An 18317-nucleotide genomic window follows, 5' to 3' on the forward strand; every position below is an offset into this window, starting at 1 on the left:
TCCCATTCTCTCTTTCTCCCTCTCTCCCATTCTCTCTTTCTCCTCTCTCCCATTCTCTCTTTCCCCCTCTCCCATTCTCTCTTTCTCCCTCTCCCATTTCTCTTTCTCCCCTCTCCCATTCTCTCTTTCTCCTCTCTCCCATTCTCTCTTTCTCTCTCCTATTCTCTCTTTCTCCTCTCTCCTATTCTCTCTTTCTCCTCTCTCCCATTCTCTCTTTCTCCTCTCTCCCATTCTCTCTTCCCCCCTCTCCCATTCTTTCTTTCTCCCTCTCCCATTCTCTCTTTCTCCTCTCTCCCATTCTCTCTTTCTCCTCTCTCCTATTCTCTCTTTTTCTCCTCTCTCCCATTCTTCTCTTTCTCCCCTCTCCCATTCTCTGTTTCTCCCCTCTCCAAATTCTTTCTGTTTCTCCCCTCTCCCATTCTTCTTTTCTCCCTCTCCCATTCTCTCTTTACCCCCTCTCCCATTCTCTCTTTTCTCCCTCTCTCCCATTCTCTCTTTCTCTCTCCTATTCTCTCTTTCCCCTCTCCCATTCTCTTTCTTTCTCCCCTCTCCCATTCTCTGTTTTCTCCCTCTCCCATTCTCTCTTTCTCCCTCTCCCATTCTCTCTTTCTCCCTTCTCCCATTCTTCTTTCTCCCTCTCCCATTCTCTCTTTCCCCTCTCCCATTCTCTTTCTCCCCTCTCCCATTCTCTGTTTCTCCCTCTCCCATTCTCTCTTTCTCCCTCTCCCATTCTCTCTTTTCCCCTCTCCCATTCTCTCTTTCTCCCCTCTCCCATTCTCTGTTTCTCCCCTCTCCCATTCTCTCTTTCTCCCCTCTCCCATTATCTCTCTCCATCGCTCACCTGTTTTCCATCCAGTGTATAGATCTTCTTCACCACCCCAGAGTCCAGTTTGACGGCCTCCGTGATGTCGGTGAGGACCTGTTCGTATGAATGGGCCGTCTTCTTATTGAGCAGAATCCGTACAGCCTTCCTGGGCTTCACCCCGCTCCGCACCACCGTCACCAGCTTGGGCCGGATGAAATCCTTCACCCCCTGGTCCCGGGTGTCTGGCGGTCCGGCCTTGGAGCTGCCCAGAGAAAGGGGCCCGCGGGCGGCCGCCCCAGACGAAGCTTTGATGTTCACAGACCAGTTGGGGTTGATGTTCTTGGTGTAGTCGAGCTTCTTGAAGACCTCAATGGAGCCGCACACGTAGCTCTCGCCTGAGAAGGGGAGATGGGGGAGAGAGATGGGGGAGAGAGACAGGGAGAAGGGGAGAGAGACAGGGAGAAGGGGAGATGGAGGAGAGAGACAGGGAGAAGGGGAGATGGGGGAGAGAGACAGGGAGATGGGGGAGAGAGACAGGGAGAAGGGGAGAGAGACAGGGAGAAGGGGAGATGGAGGAGAGAGACAGGGAGAAGGGGGAGAGAGACAGGGAGAAGGGGAGATGGGGGAGAGAGACAGGAGAAGGGGAGATGGGAAGAGAGACAGGAGAAGGGGAGAGAGACAGGAGAAGGGGAGATGGGGGAGAGAGACAGGGAGAAGGGGAGATGGGGGAGAGAGACAGGGAGAAGGGGAGATGGGGAGAGAGACAGGAGAAGGGGAGATGGGGAGAGAGACAGGGAGATGGGGAGAGAGACAGGGAGAAGGGGAGAGAGACAGGGAGAAGGGGAGATGGAGGAGAGAGACAGGAGAAGGGGAGAGAGACAGGGAGAAGGGGAGAAGGGGGAGAGAGACAGGAGAAGGGGAGATGGGGGAGAGAGACAGGGAGAAGGGGAGATGGGGGAGAGAGACAGGAGAAGGGGAGATGGGGGAGAGAGACAGGAGAAGGGGAGATGGGGGAGAGAGACAGGGAGAAGGGGAGATGGGAAGAGAGACAGGAGAAGGGGGAGAGAGACAGGAGAAGGGGAGAGAGACAGGGAGAAGGGGAGATGGGGGAGAGAGACAGGAGATGGGGGAGATGGGGAGAGAGACAGGAGAAGGGGAGATGGGGAGAGAGACAGGAGAAGGGGAGATGGGGAGAGAGACAGGGAGAAGGGGAGATGGGGGAGAGAGACAGGGAGAAGGGGAGATGGGGGAGAGAGACAGGAGAAGGGGAGATGGGGAGAGAGACAGGAGAAGGGGAGATGGGGGAGAGAGACAGGAGAAGGGGAGATGGGGGAGAGAGACAGGGAGATGGGGAGAGAGACAGGAGATGGGGAGATGGGGGAGAGAGACAGGGAGAAGGGGAGAGGGGGAGAGAGACAGGAGAAGGGGAGAGAGACAGGGAGAAGGGAGATGGGGAGAGAGACAGGGAGAAAGGGAGATGGGGGAGAGAGACAGGGAGAAGGGGAGAGAGACAGGGAGAAGGGGAGATGGAGGAGAGAGACAGGGAGAAGGGGAGATGGGGGAGAGAGACAGGAGATGGGGGAGAGAGACAGGGAGAAGGGGAGAGAGACAGGGAGAAGGGGAGATGGAGGAGAGAGACAGGGAGAAGGGGGAGAGAGACAGGGAGAAGGGGAGATGGGGGAGAGAGACAGGGAGAAGGGGAGATGGGAAGAGAGACAGGAGAAGGGGAGAGAGACAGGAGAAGGGGAGATGGGGAGAGAGACAGGAGAAGGGGAGATGGGGAGAGAGACAGGGAGAAGGGGAGATGGGGGAGAGAGACAGGGAGAAGGGGAGATGGGGAGAGAGACAGGAGAAGGGGAGATGGGGGAGAGAGACAGGAGATGGGGAGAGAGACAGGGAGAAGGGGAGAGAGACAGGAGAAGGGGAGATGGAGGAGAGAGACAGGAGAAGGGGAGAGAGACAGGGAGAAGGGGAGAAGGGGAGAGAGACAGGAGAAGGGGAGATGGGGGAGAGAGACAGGGAGAAGGGGAGATGGGGGAGAGAGACAGGGAGAAGGGGAGATGGGGGAGAGAGACAGGGAGAAGGGGAGATGGGGGAGAGAGACAGGAGAAGGGGAGATGGGAAGAGAGACAGGGAGAAGGGGAGAGAGACAGGGAGAAGGGGAGAGAGACAGGAGAAGGGAGATGGGGGAGAGAGACAGGGAGATGGGGGAGATGGGGAGAGAGACAGGGAGAAGGGGAGATGGGGGAGAGAGACAGGAGAAGGGGAGATGGGGGGAGAGAGACAGGGAGAAGGGGAGATGGGGAGAGAGACAGGGAGAAGGGGAGATGGGGGAGAGAGACAGGGAGAAGGGGAGATGGGGAGAGAGACAGGGAGAAGGGGAGATGGGGAGAGAGACAGGAGAAGGGGAGATGGGGGAGAGAGACAGGGAGATGGGGGAGAGAGACAGGGAGATGGGGAGATGGGGGAGAGAGACAGGGAGAAGGGGAGAGGGGGAGAGAGACAGGGAGAAGGGGAGAGAGACAGGGAGAAGGGAGATGGGGAGAGAGACAGGGAGAAAGGAGATGGGGGAGAGAGACAGGAGAAGGGAGATGGGGAGAGAGACAGGAGAAGGGGAGATGGGGGAGAGAGACAGGAGATGGGGGGAGAGAGACGGGGAGAAGGGGAGATGGGGGAGAGAGACAGGGAGATGGGGGAGAGAGACAGGGAGAAGGGAGATGGGGAGAGAGACAGGAGAAGGGGAGATGTGGGAGAGAGACAGGGAGAAGGGGAGATGGGGAGAGAGACAGGGAGAAGGGGAGATGGGGGAGAGAGACAGGGAGAAGGGGAGATGGGGGAGAGAGACAGGGAGAAGGGGAGATGGGGGAGAGAGACAGGGAGAAGGGGAGAGAGACAGGAGAAGGGGAGATGGGGGAGAGAGACAGGGAGAAGGGGAGAGAGACAGGAGAAGGGGAGATGGGGAGAGAGACAGGGAGAAGGGGAGATGGGGGGAGAGAGACAGGGAGAAGGGGAGATGGGGGAGAGAGACAGGAGAAGGGGAGAGAGACAGGGAGAAGGGGAGATGGGGGAGAGAGACAGGGAGAAGGGGAGAGAGACAGGGAGAAGGGGAGATGGGGGAGAGAGACAGGGAGAAGGGGAGAGAGACAGGGAGAAGGGGAGATGGGGGGAGAGAGACAGGGAGAAGGGGAGATGGGGAGAGAGACAGGGAGAAGGGGAGATGGGGGAGAGAGACAGGGAGAAGGGGAGATGGGGAGAGAGACAGGAGAAGGGGAGATGGGGGAGAGAGACAGGGAGAAGGGGAGATGGTGAGAGAGACAGGGAGAAGGGGAGATGGGGAGAGAGACAGGAGAAGGGGAGATGGGGGAGAGAGACAGGGAGAAGGGGAGATGGGGGAGAGAGACAGGGAGAAGGGGAGAGAGACAGGGAGAAGGGGAGATGGGGGAGAGAGACAGGGAGAAGGGGAGAGAGACAGGGAGAAGGGGAGATGGGGGAGAGAGACAGGAGAAGGGGAGAGAGACAGGAGAAGGGGAGATGGGGGAGAGAGACAGGGAGAAGGGGAGATGGGGAGAGAGACAGGAGAAGGGAAGATGGGGGAGAGAGACAGGAGAAGGGGAGATGGGGAGAGAGACAGGAGAAGGGGAGATGGGGAGAGAGACAGGGAGAAGGGGAGATGGGGGAGAGAGACAGGGAGAATGGGAGATGGGGGGAGAGAGACAGGAGAAGGGGAGATGGGGGAGAGAGACAGGGAGAAGGGGAGATGGGGAGAGAGACAGGAGAAGGGAGATGGGGGAGAGAGACAGGAGAAGGGGAGAAAGACAGGGAGAAGGGGATATGGGGAGAGAGAAATGGAGATGGGGGAGAGAGACAGGGAGAAGGGGAGATGGGGAGAGAGACAGGAGAAGGGGAGAGAGACAGGGAGAAGGAGAGATGGGGAGAGAGACAGGAGATGGGGGAGAGAGACAGGGAGAAGGGGAGATGGGGAGAGAGACAGGGAGAACGGGAGAGACAGGGAGAAGGGGAGATGGGGAGAGAGACAGGGAGAAGGGGAGATGGGGGAGAGAGACAGGGAGATGGGGAGAGAGACAGGGAGGAGAGGGGGAGAGAGACAGGAGAAGGAGAGGGGGAGAGAGACAGGAGAAGGGGAGGGGAGAGAGACAGGGAGAAGGGGAGATGGGGGAGAGAGACAGGGAGAAGGGAGAGAGACGGGGAGAAGGAGAGGGGGAGAGAGACAGGGAGAAGGGGAGATGGGGAGAGAGACAGTGAGATGGGGAGAGAGACAGGGAGAAGGAGAGGGGGAGAGAGACAGGGAGAAAGGGAGATGGGGGAGAGAGACAGGGAGAAGGGGAGAGAGACGGGGAGAAGGAGAGGGGAGAGAGACAGGGAGAAGGGGAGATTGGGGAGAGAGACAGTGAGATGGGGAGAGAGACAGAGAGAAGGGGAGATGGGGGAGAGAGACAGGAGAAGGGGAGATGGGGAGAGAGACAGGAGATGGGGGAGAGAGACAGTGAGATGGGGAGAGAGACAGTGAGATGGGGGGAGAGAGACAGGAGAAGGGGAGATGGGGAGAGAGACAGGGAGAAGGGGAGAGAGACAGGAGAAGGAGATGGGGAGAGAGACAGGGAGAAAGGGAGATGGGGAGAGAGACAGGGAGAAGGGGAGATGGGGAGAGAGACAGGAGAAGGGGAGATGGGGAGAGAGACAGGGAGATGGGGAGAGAGACGGGGAGAAGGGGAGATGGGGAGAGAGACAGGGAGATGGGGGAGAGAGACAGGGAGAAGGGGAGATGGGGAGAGAGACAGGGAGAAGGGGAGATGTGGGAGAGAGACAGGAGAAGGGAGATGGGGAGAGAGACAGGGAGAAGGGAGATGGGGGAGAGAGACAGGGAGAAGGGGAGATGGGGAGAGAGACAGGAGAAGGGGAGATGGGGAGAGAGACAGGAGAAGGGGAGAGAGACAGGGAGAAGGGGAGATGGGGAGAGAGACAGGGAGAAGGGAGAGAGACAGGGAGAAGGGGAGATGGGGAGAGAGACAGGGAGAAGGGGAGATGGGGGAGAGAGACAGGAGAAGGGGAGATGGGGAGAGAGACAGGGAGAAGGGGAGAGAGACAGGAGAAGGGGAGATGGGGAGAGAGACAGGAGAAGGGGAGAGAGACAGGAGAAGGGGAGATGGGGGAGAGAGACAGGGAGAAGGGGAGAGAGACAGGGAGAAGGGGAGATGGGGAGAGAGACAGGAGAAGGGGAGATGGGGAGAGAGACAGGAGAAGGGGAGATGGGGGAGAGAGACAGGGAGAAGGGGAGATGGGGGAGAGAGACAGGAGAAGGGGAGATGGGGAGAGAGACAGGAGAAGGGAGATGGTGAGAGAGACAGGAGAAGGGAGATGGGGAGAGAGACAGGGAGAAGGGGAGATGGGGGAGAGAGACAGGGAGAAGGGGAGATGGGGGAGAGAGACAGGAGAAGGGGAGAGAGACAGGAGAAGGGAGATGGGGAGAGAGACAGGGAGAAGGGGAGAGAGACAGGGAGAAGGGGAGATGGGGAGAGAGACAGGGAGAAGGGGACAGAGACAGGGAGAAGGGGAGATGGGGAGAGAGACAGGGAGAAGGGGAGATGGGGAGAGAGACAGGGAGAAGGGAAGATGGGGGAGAGAGACAGGGAGAAGGGGAGATGGGGAGAGAGACAGGGAGAAGGGGAGATGGGGGAGAGAGACAGGGAGAAGGGGAGATGGGGAGAGAGACAGGAGAATGGGAGATGGGGGAGAGAGACAGGAGAAGGGGAGATGGGGGGAGAGAGACAGGGAGAAGGGGAGATGGGGAGAGAGACAGGGAGAAGGAGATGGGGGAGAGAGACAGGAGAAGGGGAGAAAGACAGGGAGAAGGGGATATGGGGGAGAGAGAAATGGAGATGGGGGAGAGAGACAGGGAGAAGGGGAGATGGGGGAGAGAGACAGGGAGAAGGGGAGAGAGACAGGGAGAAGGAGAGATGGGGGAGAGAGACAGGGAGATGGGGGAGAGAGACAGGGAGAAGGGGAGATGGGGGAGAGAGACAGGGAGAACGGGAGAGAGACAGGGAGAAGGGGAGATGGGGGAGAGAGACAGGAGAAGGGGAGATGGGGAGAGAGACAGGGAGATGGGGAGAGAGACAGGAGGAGAGGGGGAGAGAGACAGGGAGAAGGAGAGGGGGAGAGAGACAGGAGAAGGGGAGGGGAGAGAGACAGGGAGAAGGGGAGATGGGGGAGAGAGACAGGGAGAAGGGGAGAGACGGGGAGAAGGAGAGGGGAGAGAGACAGGGAGAAGGGGAGATGGGGGAGAGAGACAGTGAGATGGGGAGAGAGACAGGAGAAGGAGAGGGGGAGAGAGACAGGGAGAAAGGGAGATGGGGGAGAGAGACAGGGAGAAGGGGAGAGAGACGGGGAGAAGGAGAGGGGGAGAGAGACAGGGAGAAGGGGAGATTGGGGAGAGAGACAGTGAGATGGGGGAGAGAGACAGAGAGAAGGGGAGATGGGGGAGAGAGACAGGGAGAAGGGGAGATGGGGGAGAGAGACAGGAGATGGGGAAGAGAGACAGAGAGAAGGGGAGATGGGGGAGAGAGACAGGAGAACGGGAGATGGGGGAGAGAGACAGGGAGAAGGGGAGATGGGGAGAGAGACAGTGAGATGGGGGAGAGAGTCAGTGAGATGGGGGAGAGAGACAGTGAGTTGGGGGAGAGAGACAGGAGAAGGGGAGATGGGGGAGAGAGACAGGGAGAAGGGGAGATGGGGGAGAGAGACAGTGAGATGGGGGAGAGAGACAGGGAGAAGGGGAGGGGGAGAGAGACAGAGAGACAGGAGAAGGGGAGAGAGACAGGGAGAAGGAGCGGGGAGAGAGACAGGGAGAAGGGGAGATGGGGGAGAGAGACAGGGAGAAGGAGAGGGGGAGAGAGATGGGGGAGAGAGACAGGGAGAAGGGGAGATGGGGGAGAGAGACAGGAAGATGGGGGAGAGAGACAGGGAGAAGGGGAGATGGGGGAGAGAGACAGGAGATGGGGGAGAGAGACAGGAGATGGGGAGATGGGGGAGAGAGACAGGGAGAAGGGGAGAGGGGGAGAGAGACAGGAGAAGGGGAGAGAGACAGGAGAAGGGAGATGGGGAGAGAGACAGGGAGAAGGGGAGATGGGGAGAGAGACAGGGAGAAGGGGAGATGGGGAGAGAGACAGGGAGAAGGGGAGATGGGGAGAGAGACAGGGAGATGGGGGGAGAGAGACGGGGAGAAGGGGAGATGGGGAGAGAGACAGGAGATGGGGAGAGAGACAGGAGAAGGGGAGATGGGGAGAGAGACAGGGAGAAGGGGAGATGGGGAGAGAGACAGGGAGAAGGGGAGATGGGGAGAGAGACAGGAGAAGGGGAGATGGGGGAGAGAGACAGGGAGAGGGGGAGATGGGGGAGAGAGACAGGAGAAGGGGAGATGGGGGAGAGAGACAGGGAGAAGGGGAGAGAGACAGGGAGAAGGGGAGATGGGGAGAGAGACAGGGAGAAGGGGAGAGAGACAGGGAGAAGGGGAGATGGGGAGAGAGACAGGAGAAGGGGAGATGGGGGGAGAGAGACAGGGAGAAGGGTAGATGGGGGAGAGAGACAGGGAGAAGGGGAGAGAGACAGGAGAAGGGGAGATGGGGGAGAGAGACAGGGAGAAGGGGAGAGAGACAGGGAGAAGGGGAGATGGGGGAGAGAGACAGGAGAAGGGGAGAGAGACAGGGAGAAGGGGAGATGGGGGAGAGAGACAGGGAGAAGGTGAGATGGGGAGAGAGACAGGGAGAAGGGGAGATGGGGGAGAGAGACAGGGAGAAGGGGAGATGGGGGAGAGAGACAGGGAGAAGGGGAGATGGGGGAGAGAGACAGGAGAAGGGGAGATGGGGGAGAGAGACAGGGAGAAGGGAGATGGGGGAGAGAGACAGGAGAAGGGGAGATGGGGAGAGAGACAGGGAGAAGGGGAGATGGGGGAGAGAGACAGGGAGAAGGGGAGATGGGGAGAGAGACAGGAGAAGGGGAGATGGGGGAGAGAGACAGGGAGAAGGGGAGATGGGGAGAGAGACAGGGAGAAGGGGAGAGAGACAGGGAGAAGGGGAGAGAGACAGGGAGAAGGGGAGATGGGGAGAGAGACAGGAGAAGGGGAGAGAGACAGGAGAAGGGGAGATGGGGGAGAGAGACAGGAGAAGGGGAGATGGGGGAGAGAGACAGGGAGAAGGGGAGAGAGACAGAGAGAAGGGGAGATGGGGGAGAGAGACAGGAGAAGGGGAGAGAGACAGGAGAAGGGGAGATGGGGGGAGAGAGACAGGGAGAAGGGGAGAGAGACAGGGAGAAGGGGAGATGGGGGAGAGAGACAGGGAGAAGGGGAGATGGGGAGAGAGACAGGGAGAAGGGGAGATGGGGAGAGAGACAGGGAGAAGGGGAGATGGGGGAGAGAGACAGGGAGAAGGGGAGATGGGGAGAGAGACAGGAGAAGGGGAGATGGGGAGAGAGACAGGGAGAAGGGGGAGATGGGGGAGAGAGACAGGGAGAAGGGGAGATGGGGGAGAGAGACAGGGAGAAGGGGAGATGGGGAGAGAGACAGGGAGAAGGGAGATGGGGGAGAGAGACAGGGAGAAGGGGAGAAAGACAGGGAGAAGGGGATATGGGGAGAGAGAAATGGAGATGGGGGAGAGAGACAGGGAGAAGGGGAGATGGGGAGAGAGACAGGGAGAAGGGGAGAGAGACAGGGAGAAGGGGAGATGGGGGGAGAGAGACAGGGAGATGGGGGGAGAGAGACAGGAGAAGGGAGATGGGGGAGAGAGACAGGGAGAAGGGGAGAGAGACAGGAGAAGGGGAGATGGGGGAGAGAGACAGGAGAAGGGGAGATGGTGGAGAGAGACAGGAGATGGGGAGAGAGACAGGAGGAGAGGGGAGAGAGACAGGGAGAAGGAGAGGGGGAGAGAGACAGGGAGAAGGGGAGGGGAGAGAGACAGGGAGAAGGGGAGATGGGGGAGAGAGACAGGGAGAAGGGGAGAGAGACGGGGAGAAGGAGAGGGGGAGAGAGACAGGGAGAAGGGGAGATGGGGAGAGAGACAGGGAGAAGGAGAGGGGGAGAGAGACAGGGAGAAAGGGAGATGGGGAGAGAGACAGGGAGAAGGGGAGAGAGACGGGGAGAAGGAGAGGGGGAGAGAGACAGGGAGAAGGGGAGATTGGGGAGAGAGACAGTGAGATGGGGGAGAGAGACAGAGAGAAGGGGAGAGAGACAGGGAGATGGGGAAGAGAGACAGAGAGAAGGGGAGATGGGGGAGAGAGACAGGGAGAACGGGAGATGGGGGAGAGAGACAGGGAGAAGGGGAGATGGGGGAGAGAGACAGTAAATTTCGGTGTTCCTCAAGGTTCTGTTTTAGGACCACTATTGTTTTCACTATATATTTTACCTCTTGGGGATGTTATTCGAAAACATAATGTAAACTTTCACTGCTATGCGGATGACACACAGCTGTACATTTCAATGAAACATGGTGAAGCCCCAAAATTGCCCTCGCTAGAAGCATGTGTTTCAGACATAAGGAAGTGGATGGCTGCAAACTTTCTACTATTAAACTCGGACAAAACAGAGATGCTTGTTCTAGGTCCCAAGAAACAAAGAGATCTTCTGTTGAATCTGACAATTAATCTTAATGGTTGTACAGTCGTCTCAAATAAAACTGTGAAGGACCTCGGCGTTACTCTGGACCCTGATCTCTCTTTTGAAGAACATATCAAGACCATTTCGAGGACAGCTTTTTTCCATCTACGTAACATTGCAAAAATCAGAAACTTTCTGTCCAAAAATGATGCAGAAAAATTAATCCATGCTTTTGTCACTTCTAGGTTAGACTACTGCAATGCTCTATTTTCCGGCTACCCGGATAAAGCACTAAATAAACTTCAGTTAGTGCTGAATACGGCTGCTAGAATCCTGACTAGAACCAAAAAATTTGATCATATTACTCCAGTGCTAGCCTCTACACTGGCTTCCTGTCAAAGCAAGGGCTGATTTCAAGGTTTTACTGCTAACCTACAAAGCATTACATGGGCTTGCTCCTACCTATCTCTCTGATTTGGTCCTGCCGTACATACCTACACGTACGCTACGGTCACAAGACGCAGGCCTCCTAATTGTCCCTAGAATTTCTAAGCAAACAGCTGGAGGCAGGGCTTTCTCCTATAGAGCTCCATTTTTATGGAACGGTCTGCCTACCCATGTCAGAGACGCAAACTCGGTCTCAACCTTTAAGTCTTTACTGAAGACTCATCTCTTCAGTGGGTCATATGATTGAGTGTAGTCTGGCCCAGGAGTGGGAAGGTGAACGGAAAGGCTCTGGAGCAACGAACCGCCCTTGCTGTCTCTGCCTGGCCGATTCCCCTCTTTCCACTGGGATTCTCTGCCTCTACCCTGTTACGGGGCTGAGTCACTGGCTTACTGGGGCTCTCTCATGCCGTCCCTGGGGGGTGCGTCACCTGGGTGGGTTGATTCACTGTTGTGGTCGGCCTGTCTGGGTTGGCGCCCCCCTTGGGTTGTGCCGTGGCGGAGATCTTTGTGGGCTATACTCGGCCTTGTCTCAGGATGGTAAGTTGGTGGTTGAAGATATCCCTCTAGTGGTGTGGGGGCTGTGCTTTGGCAAAGTGGGTGGGGTTATATCCTTCCTGTTTGGCCCTGTCCGGGGTGTCCTCGGATGGGGCCACAGTGTCTCCTGACCCCTCCTGTCTCAGCCTCCAGTATTTATGCTGCATTAGTTTATGTGTCGGGGGCTAGGGTCAGTTTGTTATATCTGGAGTACTTCTCCTGTCCTATTCGGTGTCCTGTGTGAATCTAAGTGTGCGTTCTCTAATTCTCTCCTTCTCTCTTTCTTTCTCTCTCTCGGAGGACCTGAGCCCTAGGACCATGCCCCAGGACTACCTGACATGATGACTCCTTGCTGTCCCCAGTCCACCTGGCCATGCTGCTGCTCCAGTTTCAACTGGCCTGGGCCCTAGGACCATGTCCCAGGACTACCTGACATGATGACTCCTTGCTGTCCCCAGTCCACCTGGCCATGCTGCTGCTCCAGTTTCAACTGTTCTGCCTTACTATTATTCAACCATGCTGGTCATTTATGAACATTTGAACATCTTGGCCACGTTCTGTTATAATCTCCACCCGGCACAGCCAGAAGAGGACTGGCCACCCCACATATGCTCTCTCTAATTCTCTCTTTCTTTCTCTCTCTCTCGGAGGACCTGAGCCCTAGGACCGTGCCCCAGGACTACCTGACATGATGACTCCTTGCTGTCCCCAGTCCACCTGACTGTGCTGCTGCTCCAGTTTCAACTGTTCTGCCTTATTATTATTCGACCATGCTGGTCATTTATGAACATTTTAACATCTTGGTCATGTTCTGTTATAATCTCTACCCGGCACAGCCAGAAGAGGACTGGCCACCCCACATAGCCTGGTTCCTCTCTAGGTTTCTTCCTAGGTTTTGGCCTTTCTAGGGAGTTTTTCCTAGCCACCGTGCTTTTACACCTGCATTGTTTGCTGTTTGGGGTTTTAGGCTGGGTTTCTGTACAGCACTTTGAGATATCAGCTGATGTACGAAGGGCTATATAAATAAATTTGATTTGATTTGATTTGACAGTGAGATGGGGGAGAGAGACAGTGAGATGGGGGAGAGAGACAGTGAGATGGGGGAGAGAGACAGGGAGAAGGGGAGATGGGGAGAGAGACAGGGAGATGGGGGAGAGAGACAGGGAGAAGGGGAGATGGGGGAGAGAGACAGTGAGATGGGGGAGAGAGACAGGGAGAAGGGGAGGGGAGAGAGACAGAGAGACAGGGAGAAGGGGAGAGAGACAGGGAGAAGGAGATGGGGGAGAGAGACAGGGAGAAGGGGAGATGGGGAGAGAGAGACAGGGAGAAGGAGAGGGGGAGAGAGATGGGGGAGAGAGACAGGGAGAAGGGGAGATGGGGGAGAGAGACAGGGAGATGGGGAAGAGAGACAGAGAGAAGGGAGATGGGGAGAGAGACAGGAGAACGGGAGATGGGGGAGAGAGACAGGGAGAAGGGGAGATGGGGGAGAGAGACAGTGAGATGGGGGAGAGAGACAGTGAGATGGGGGAGAGAGACAGTGAGATGGGGGAGAGAGACAGGGAGAAGGGGAGATGGGGAGAGAGACAGGGAGATGGGGGAGAGAGACAGGGAGAAGGGGAGATGGGGAGAGAGACAGTGAGATGGGGGAGAGAGACAGGGAGAAGGGGAGGGGGAGAGAGACAGAGAGACAGGGAGAAGGGGAGAGAGACAGGAGAAGGAGCGGGGGAGAGAGACAGGGAGAAGGGGAGATGGGGGAGAGAGACAGGGAGAAGGAGAGGGGAGAGAGATGGGGAGAGAGACAGGGAGAAGGGGAGATGGGGAGAGAGACAGGGAGATGGGGGGAGAGAGACAGGGAGAAGGGGAGATGGGGGAGAGAGACAGGGAGATGGGAGAGAGAGACAGGGAGAAGGGGAGGGGAGAGAGACAGAGAGACAGGGAGAAGGGGAGAGAGACAGGGAGAAGGAGCGGGGGAGAGAGACAGGGAGAAGGGGAGATGGGGGAGAGAGACAGGGAGAAGGAGAGGGGGAGAGAGATGGGGGAGAGAGACAGGGAGAAGGGGAGATGGGGGAGAGAGACAGGAGATGGGGAAGAGAGACAGATAGAAGGGGAGATGGGGGAGAGAGACAGGGAGAACGGGAGATGGGGAGAGAGACAGGGAGAAGGGGAGATGGGGGAGAGAGACAGTGAGATGGGGGAGAGAGACAGTGAGATGGGGAGAGAGACAGTGAGATGGGGGAGAGAGACAGGGAGAAGGGGAGATGGGGAGAGAGACAGGGAGATGGGGGAGAGAGACAGGGAGAAGGGGAGATGGGGAGAGAGACAGTGAGATGGGGGAGAGAGACAGGGAGAAGGGGAGGGGAGAGAGACAGAGAGACAGGGAGAAGGGGAGAGAGACAGGGAGAAGGAGCGGGGGAGAGAGACAGGGAGAAGGGGAGATGGGGGAGAGAGACAGGGAGAAGGAGAGGGGGAGAGAGATGGGGGAGAGAGACAGGGAGAAGGGGAGATGGGGAGAGAGACAGGAGATGGGGAAGAGAGACAGAGAGAAGGGGAGATGGGGGAGAGAGACAGGGAGAACGGGAGATGGGGGAGAGAGACAGGGAGAAGGGGAGATGGGGGAGAGAGACAGTGAGATGGGGAGAGAGACAGTGAGATGGGGAGAGAGACAGTGAGATGGGGGAGAGAGACAGGGAGAAGGGGAGATGGGGAGAGAGACAGGGAGATGGGGGAGAGAGACAGGGAGAAGGGGAGATGGGGAGAGAGACAGTGAGATGGGGGAGAGAGACAGGGAGAAGGGGAGGGGGAGAGAGACAGAGAGACAGGGAGAAGGGGAGAGAGACAGGGAGAAGGAGCGGGGGAGAGAGACAGGGAGAAGGGGAGATGGGGGAGAGAGACAGGGAGAAGGAGAGGGGAGAGAGATGGGGGAGAGAGACAGGGAGAAGGGGAGATGGGGAGAGAGACAGGGAGATGGGGGAGAGAGACAGGAGAAGGGGAGATGGGGGAGAGAGACAGGGAGATGGGAGAGAGAGACAGGGAGAAGGGGAGGGGAGAGAGACAGAGAGACAGGGAGAAGGGGAGAGAGACAGGGAGAAGGAGCGGGGGAGAGAGACAGGGAGAAGGGGAGATGGGGAGAGAGACAGGAGAAGGAAGAGGGGAGAGAGATGGGGGAGAGAGACAGGGAGAAGGAGCGGGGAGAGAGACAGGGAGAAGGGGAGATGGGGGAGAGAGACAGGGAGAAGGAGAGGGGGAGAGAGATGGGGAGAGAGACAGGGAGAAGGGGAGATGGGGAGAGAGACAGGGAGAAGGGGAGATGGGGGAGAGAGACAGGGAGATGGGGGAGAGAGACAGGGAGAAGGGGAGATGGGGGAGAGAGACAGGGAGAAGGGGAGAGAGACAGGGAGAAGGGGAGCTACTTTTTAAGTGAATACCTGCAGTCAACGTGCACGTTATTAATCAATACGTTATTAATCAATACGTCATTAATCAATACATTATTAATCAATACGTTATTAATCAATACGTTATTAATCAATACGTTATTATTCAATACGTTATTAATCAATACATTATTAATCAATACGTTATTATTCAATACGTTATTAATCAATACGTCATTAATCAATACATTATTAATCAATACGTTATTAATCAATACGTTATTAATCAATACGTCATTAATCAATACGTTATTAATCAATACGTTATTATTCAATACGTTATTAATCAATACGTCATTAATCAATACATTATTAATCAATACGTTATTAATCAATACGTTATTAATCAATACGTCATTAATCAATACGTCATTAATCAATACGTTATTAATCAATACATTATTAATCAATACATTATTAATCAATACGTTATTAATCAATACGTTATTAATCAATACATTATTAATCAATACATTATTAATCAATACATTATTAATCAATACGTTATTAGGTGAAGTAGAGGCGGACCAAAATGCAGCGTGGTTTCTTTGATTCATGTTTAATAACAAAAGATAAACACGAACAATAACAATAAACGTGGAAAACCAAAAACAGCCCTATCTGGTGCAAAACACAGAGACAGGAACAATCACCCACAAACACACAGTGAAACCCAGGCTACCTAAATATGGTTCCCAATCAGAGACAATGACTAACACCTGCCTCTGATTGAGAACCATATCAGGCCAGACATAGAAATAGACAAACAAGACATCCAACATAGAATGCCCACTCAGATCACACCCTGACCAACCAAAACATAGAAACATACAAAGCAAACTATGGTCAGGGTGTGACATATACCTTCTTCAGTTCATCTTTCACATCATTATTTCATTATGAAGCTTCCTGGTGGTCCCCCGTCACAGGGACCGGAGCCTTGTTGTCCAGCATGCTCCTGGTGGTCCCCAGTCACAGGGACCGGAGCCTTGTTGTCCAGCATGCTCCTGGTGGTCCCCAGTCACAGGGACCGGAGCCTTGTTGTCCAGCATGCTCCTGGTGGTCCCCAGTCACAGGGACCAGAGCCTTGTTGTCCAGCATGCTCCTGGTGGTCCCCAGTCACAGGGACCGGAGCCTTGTTGTCCAGCATGCTCCTGGTGGTCCCCAGTCACAGGGACCGGAGCCTTGTTGTCCAGCATGCTCCTGGTGGTCCCCAGTCACAGGGACCGGAGCCTTGTTGTCCAGCATGCTCCTGGTGGTCCCCAGTCACAGAGACCGGAGCCTTGTGAGTCTCTCTCTATTGTCCAGCATGCTTCTGGTGATCTAGTTACAGTACGGAATTCACAACTAAATATTTGCCAGCTAGATATCTCATAACTATTAAGTTAACTGTCTAACACGTGCTAAATGCTCTGCCGTTGTGCATTTGGTTTGCTAACTTAGTAGGTAGTTAGCTACCTAGCTAAGTGGTTAGCGTCTTCCAAAATCATGTTTCGCATGGTAGAGAATCCCCTTTTGGATCAAGAGCCTTGCTGGCTAATATTTGTTTGGAGCATGCAGCATTCTTCAGTTATTTATATAACTTTATGAGCTAGGATGTCTGTCCTACAAATAGTTTAGGGCAGAGACTGTATAATATGTTTTTGCATTGCGCTCACTAGCATTTAGTTAACATTCTCTATGTGCTTTTTACATGTAGTTGTTAGCAGTGCTAACCTTTGGATTACAGAGGCACAATAGGGTTTGAACATAGCGCCCCTTCTGTTCGGTAACGGTATTACCGAATATCCCGGTATGGCACAAGGTTGGTGTGAAGGTACAATGTATTCTGACCCCTTGACTTTTTCAACATTTTGTTACGTTACAGTCTTATTCTAAAATTGATTAAATAAATAAAAATCATAAGAAATCTCCACACACTCCATAATGAGAAAGCTAACAGGTTTTTATTTTATTTTTGCAACTGTATTAAATAAAAAAAAAACAGAAATACATAATTATTCAGATCCTTTGCTATGAGACTCGAAATTGAGCTCAGTTGCATCCTGTTTCCATTGATCACCCCTGAGATGTTTCTACAACTTGATCGGAGTTCACCTGTAGTATTTTCAATTGGTTGTACATGATTAGGAAAGGCACACATCTGTCTATATAAGGTCCCACAGTTGACAGTACATGTCAGAGCAAAAACCAAGCCATGACGTCGAAGGAATTGTCCGAAGAGCTCAGAGACAGGATTGTGTCGAGTCACAGATCTGGGGAAGGGTACCAAAAAATGTCTGCAGCATTGAAGGTCCCCAAGAAGGCAGTGTCCTCCATCATTCTTAAATGGAAGTAGTTTAGAACCACCAAGACTCTTCCTAGAGCTGGCCGCTCGGACAAACTGAGTAATCGGGGGAGAAGGGCCTTGGTCAGGGAGGTGACCAAGAAGAAGATTTCCAAGATGGCAACGATAGAGATGGCATCTTCGCTTCTAGTCCTTAGGAAACTGTGCAGTATCTTGTTTTATTTATATATTATTTCTTACATTGTTAGCCCAGAAAACCTTATTATTCATGATTAACGACTCATGGTGTAATTGTAACAACATACAGGAACTCAAGTCCTTTTGTTCACCTGACCTAGAATTCCTCACAATCAAATGCCGACGTATTATCTCCCAAGAGAATTCTCTTCAGTTATTGTCACAGCAGTGTATATCCCCCCCGCAGCAGATACCAAGACGGCCACCAAAGAACTTCACTGGACTTTATGTAAACTAGAAACAATATATCTTGAGGCGGCATTTATTGTAGCTGGGGATTTTAACAAAGCTAATCTGAGAACAAGGCTACCTAAATTCTATCAGCATACCGATTGCAGTACACGAGTGAGTAACACGCTCAACCATTTCTGCTGTAACTTCTGTGAGGCATATAAGGCCCTATCCCCGACCTCCTTTTGGAAAATTCAACCATGACTCCATCTTGTATCTTCCAATAGGCAGAAACTAAAACAGGAAACACCCATGCTGGTCTGATTAATCGGATTCCGTGCTTCAAGATTGCTCCGATCATGTAGACTGGAACATGTTCCTCAGAGAACAACATTGACGTATACTGACTCGGTGAGCGAGTTTATAAGGAAGTGTATAGGAGATGTTGTACCCACTGTGACTATTAAAACCTTCCCTAACCAGAAACCATGGATTCATTTGTGAAAAAACTAAAAGCACTTACTACCACATTTAATCACAGCAAGGCGACTGGAAACATGGCATTATACAAACAGTGTAGTTATTCCCTCCGTAAGGCAATCAAACAAGCAAAACGTCAGTATAGAGACAAAGTGGAGTCGCAATTCAACAGGTCAGACACGAGAGGTATGTGGCAGGGTCTACAGTCAATCACGGATTACAAAAAGAAAACCAGCCCGCCTCTATGACAATGTGGATACGGCCCTAGTCTTAGTCACCTCTATAACAATGTGGATACGGCCCTAGTCTAGTCACCTC

General features: G+C 54.3%; 1 protein-coding gene across 1 annotated transcript in view; it reads right to left on the reverse strand.

Moving 5' to 3' along the window:
* Positions 1-820: 820 nt before the first annotated feature.
* The window catches only part of LOC135573740 (serine/threonine-protein kinase DCLK1-like), a 48156-nt gene continuing 30659 nt past the window's right edge, over positions 821-18317 (reverse strand). The window contains exon 2 of the mRNA XM_065023427.1: positions 821-1200. Coding sequence (XP_064879499.1) covers positions 821-1200 — 380 coding nt within the window. The remainder of the gene's footprint in view (positions 1201-18317) is intronic.

This window comes from Oncorhynchus nerka, linkage group LG10 (genome assembly GCF_034236695.1).
Source record: "Oncorhynchus nerka isolate Pitt River linkage group LG10, Oner_Uvic_2.0, whole genome shotgun sequence".
NCBI lineage: Eukaryota > Metazoa > Chordata > Actinopteri > Salmoniformes > Salmonidae > Oncorhynchus > Oncorhynchus nerka.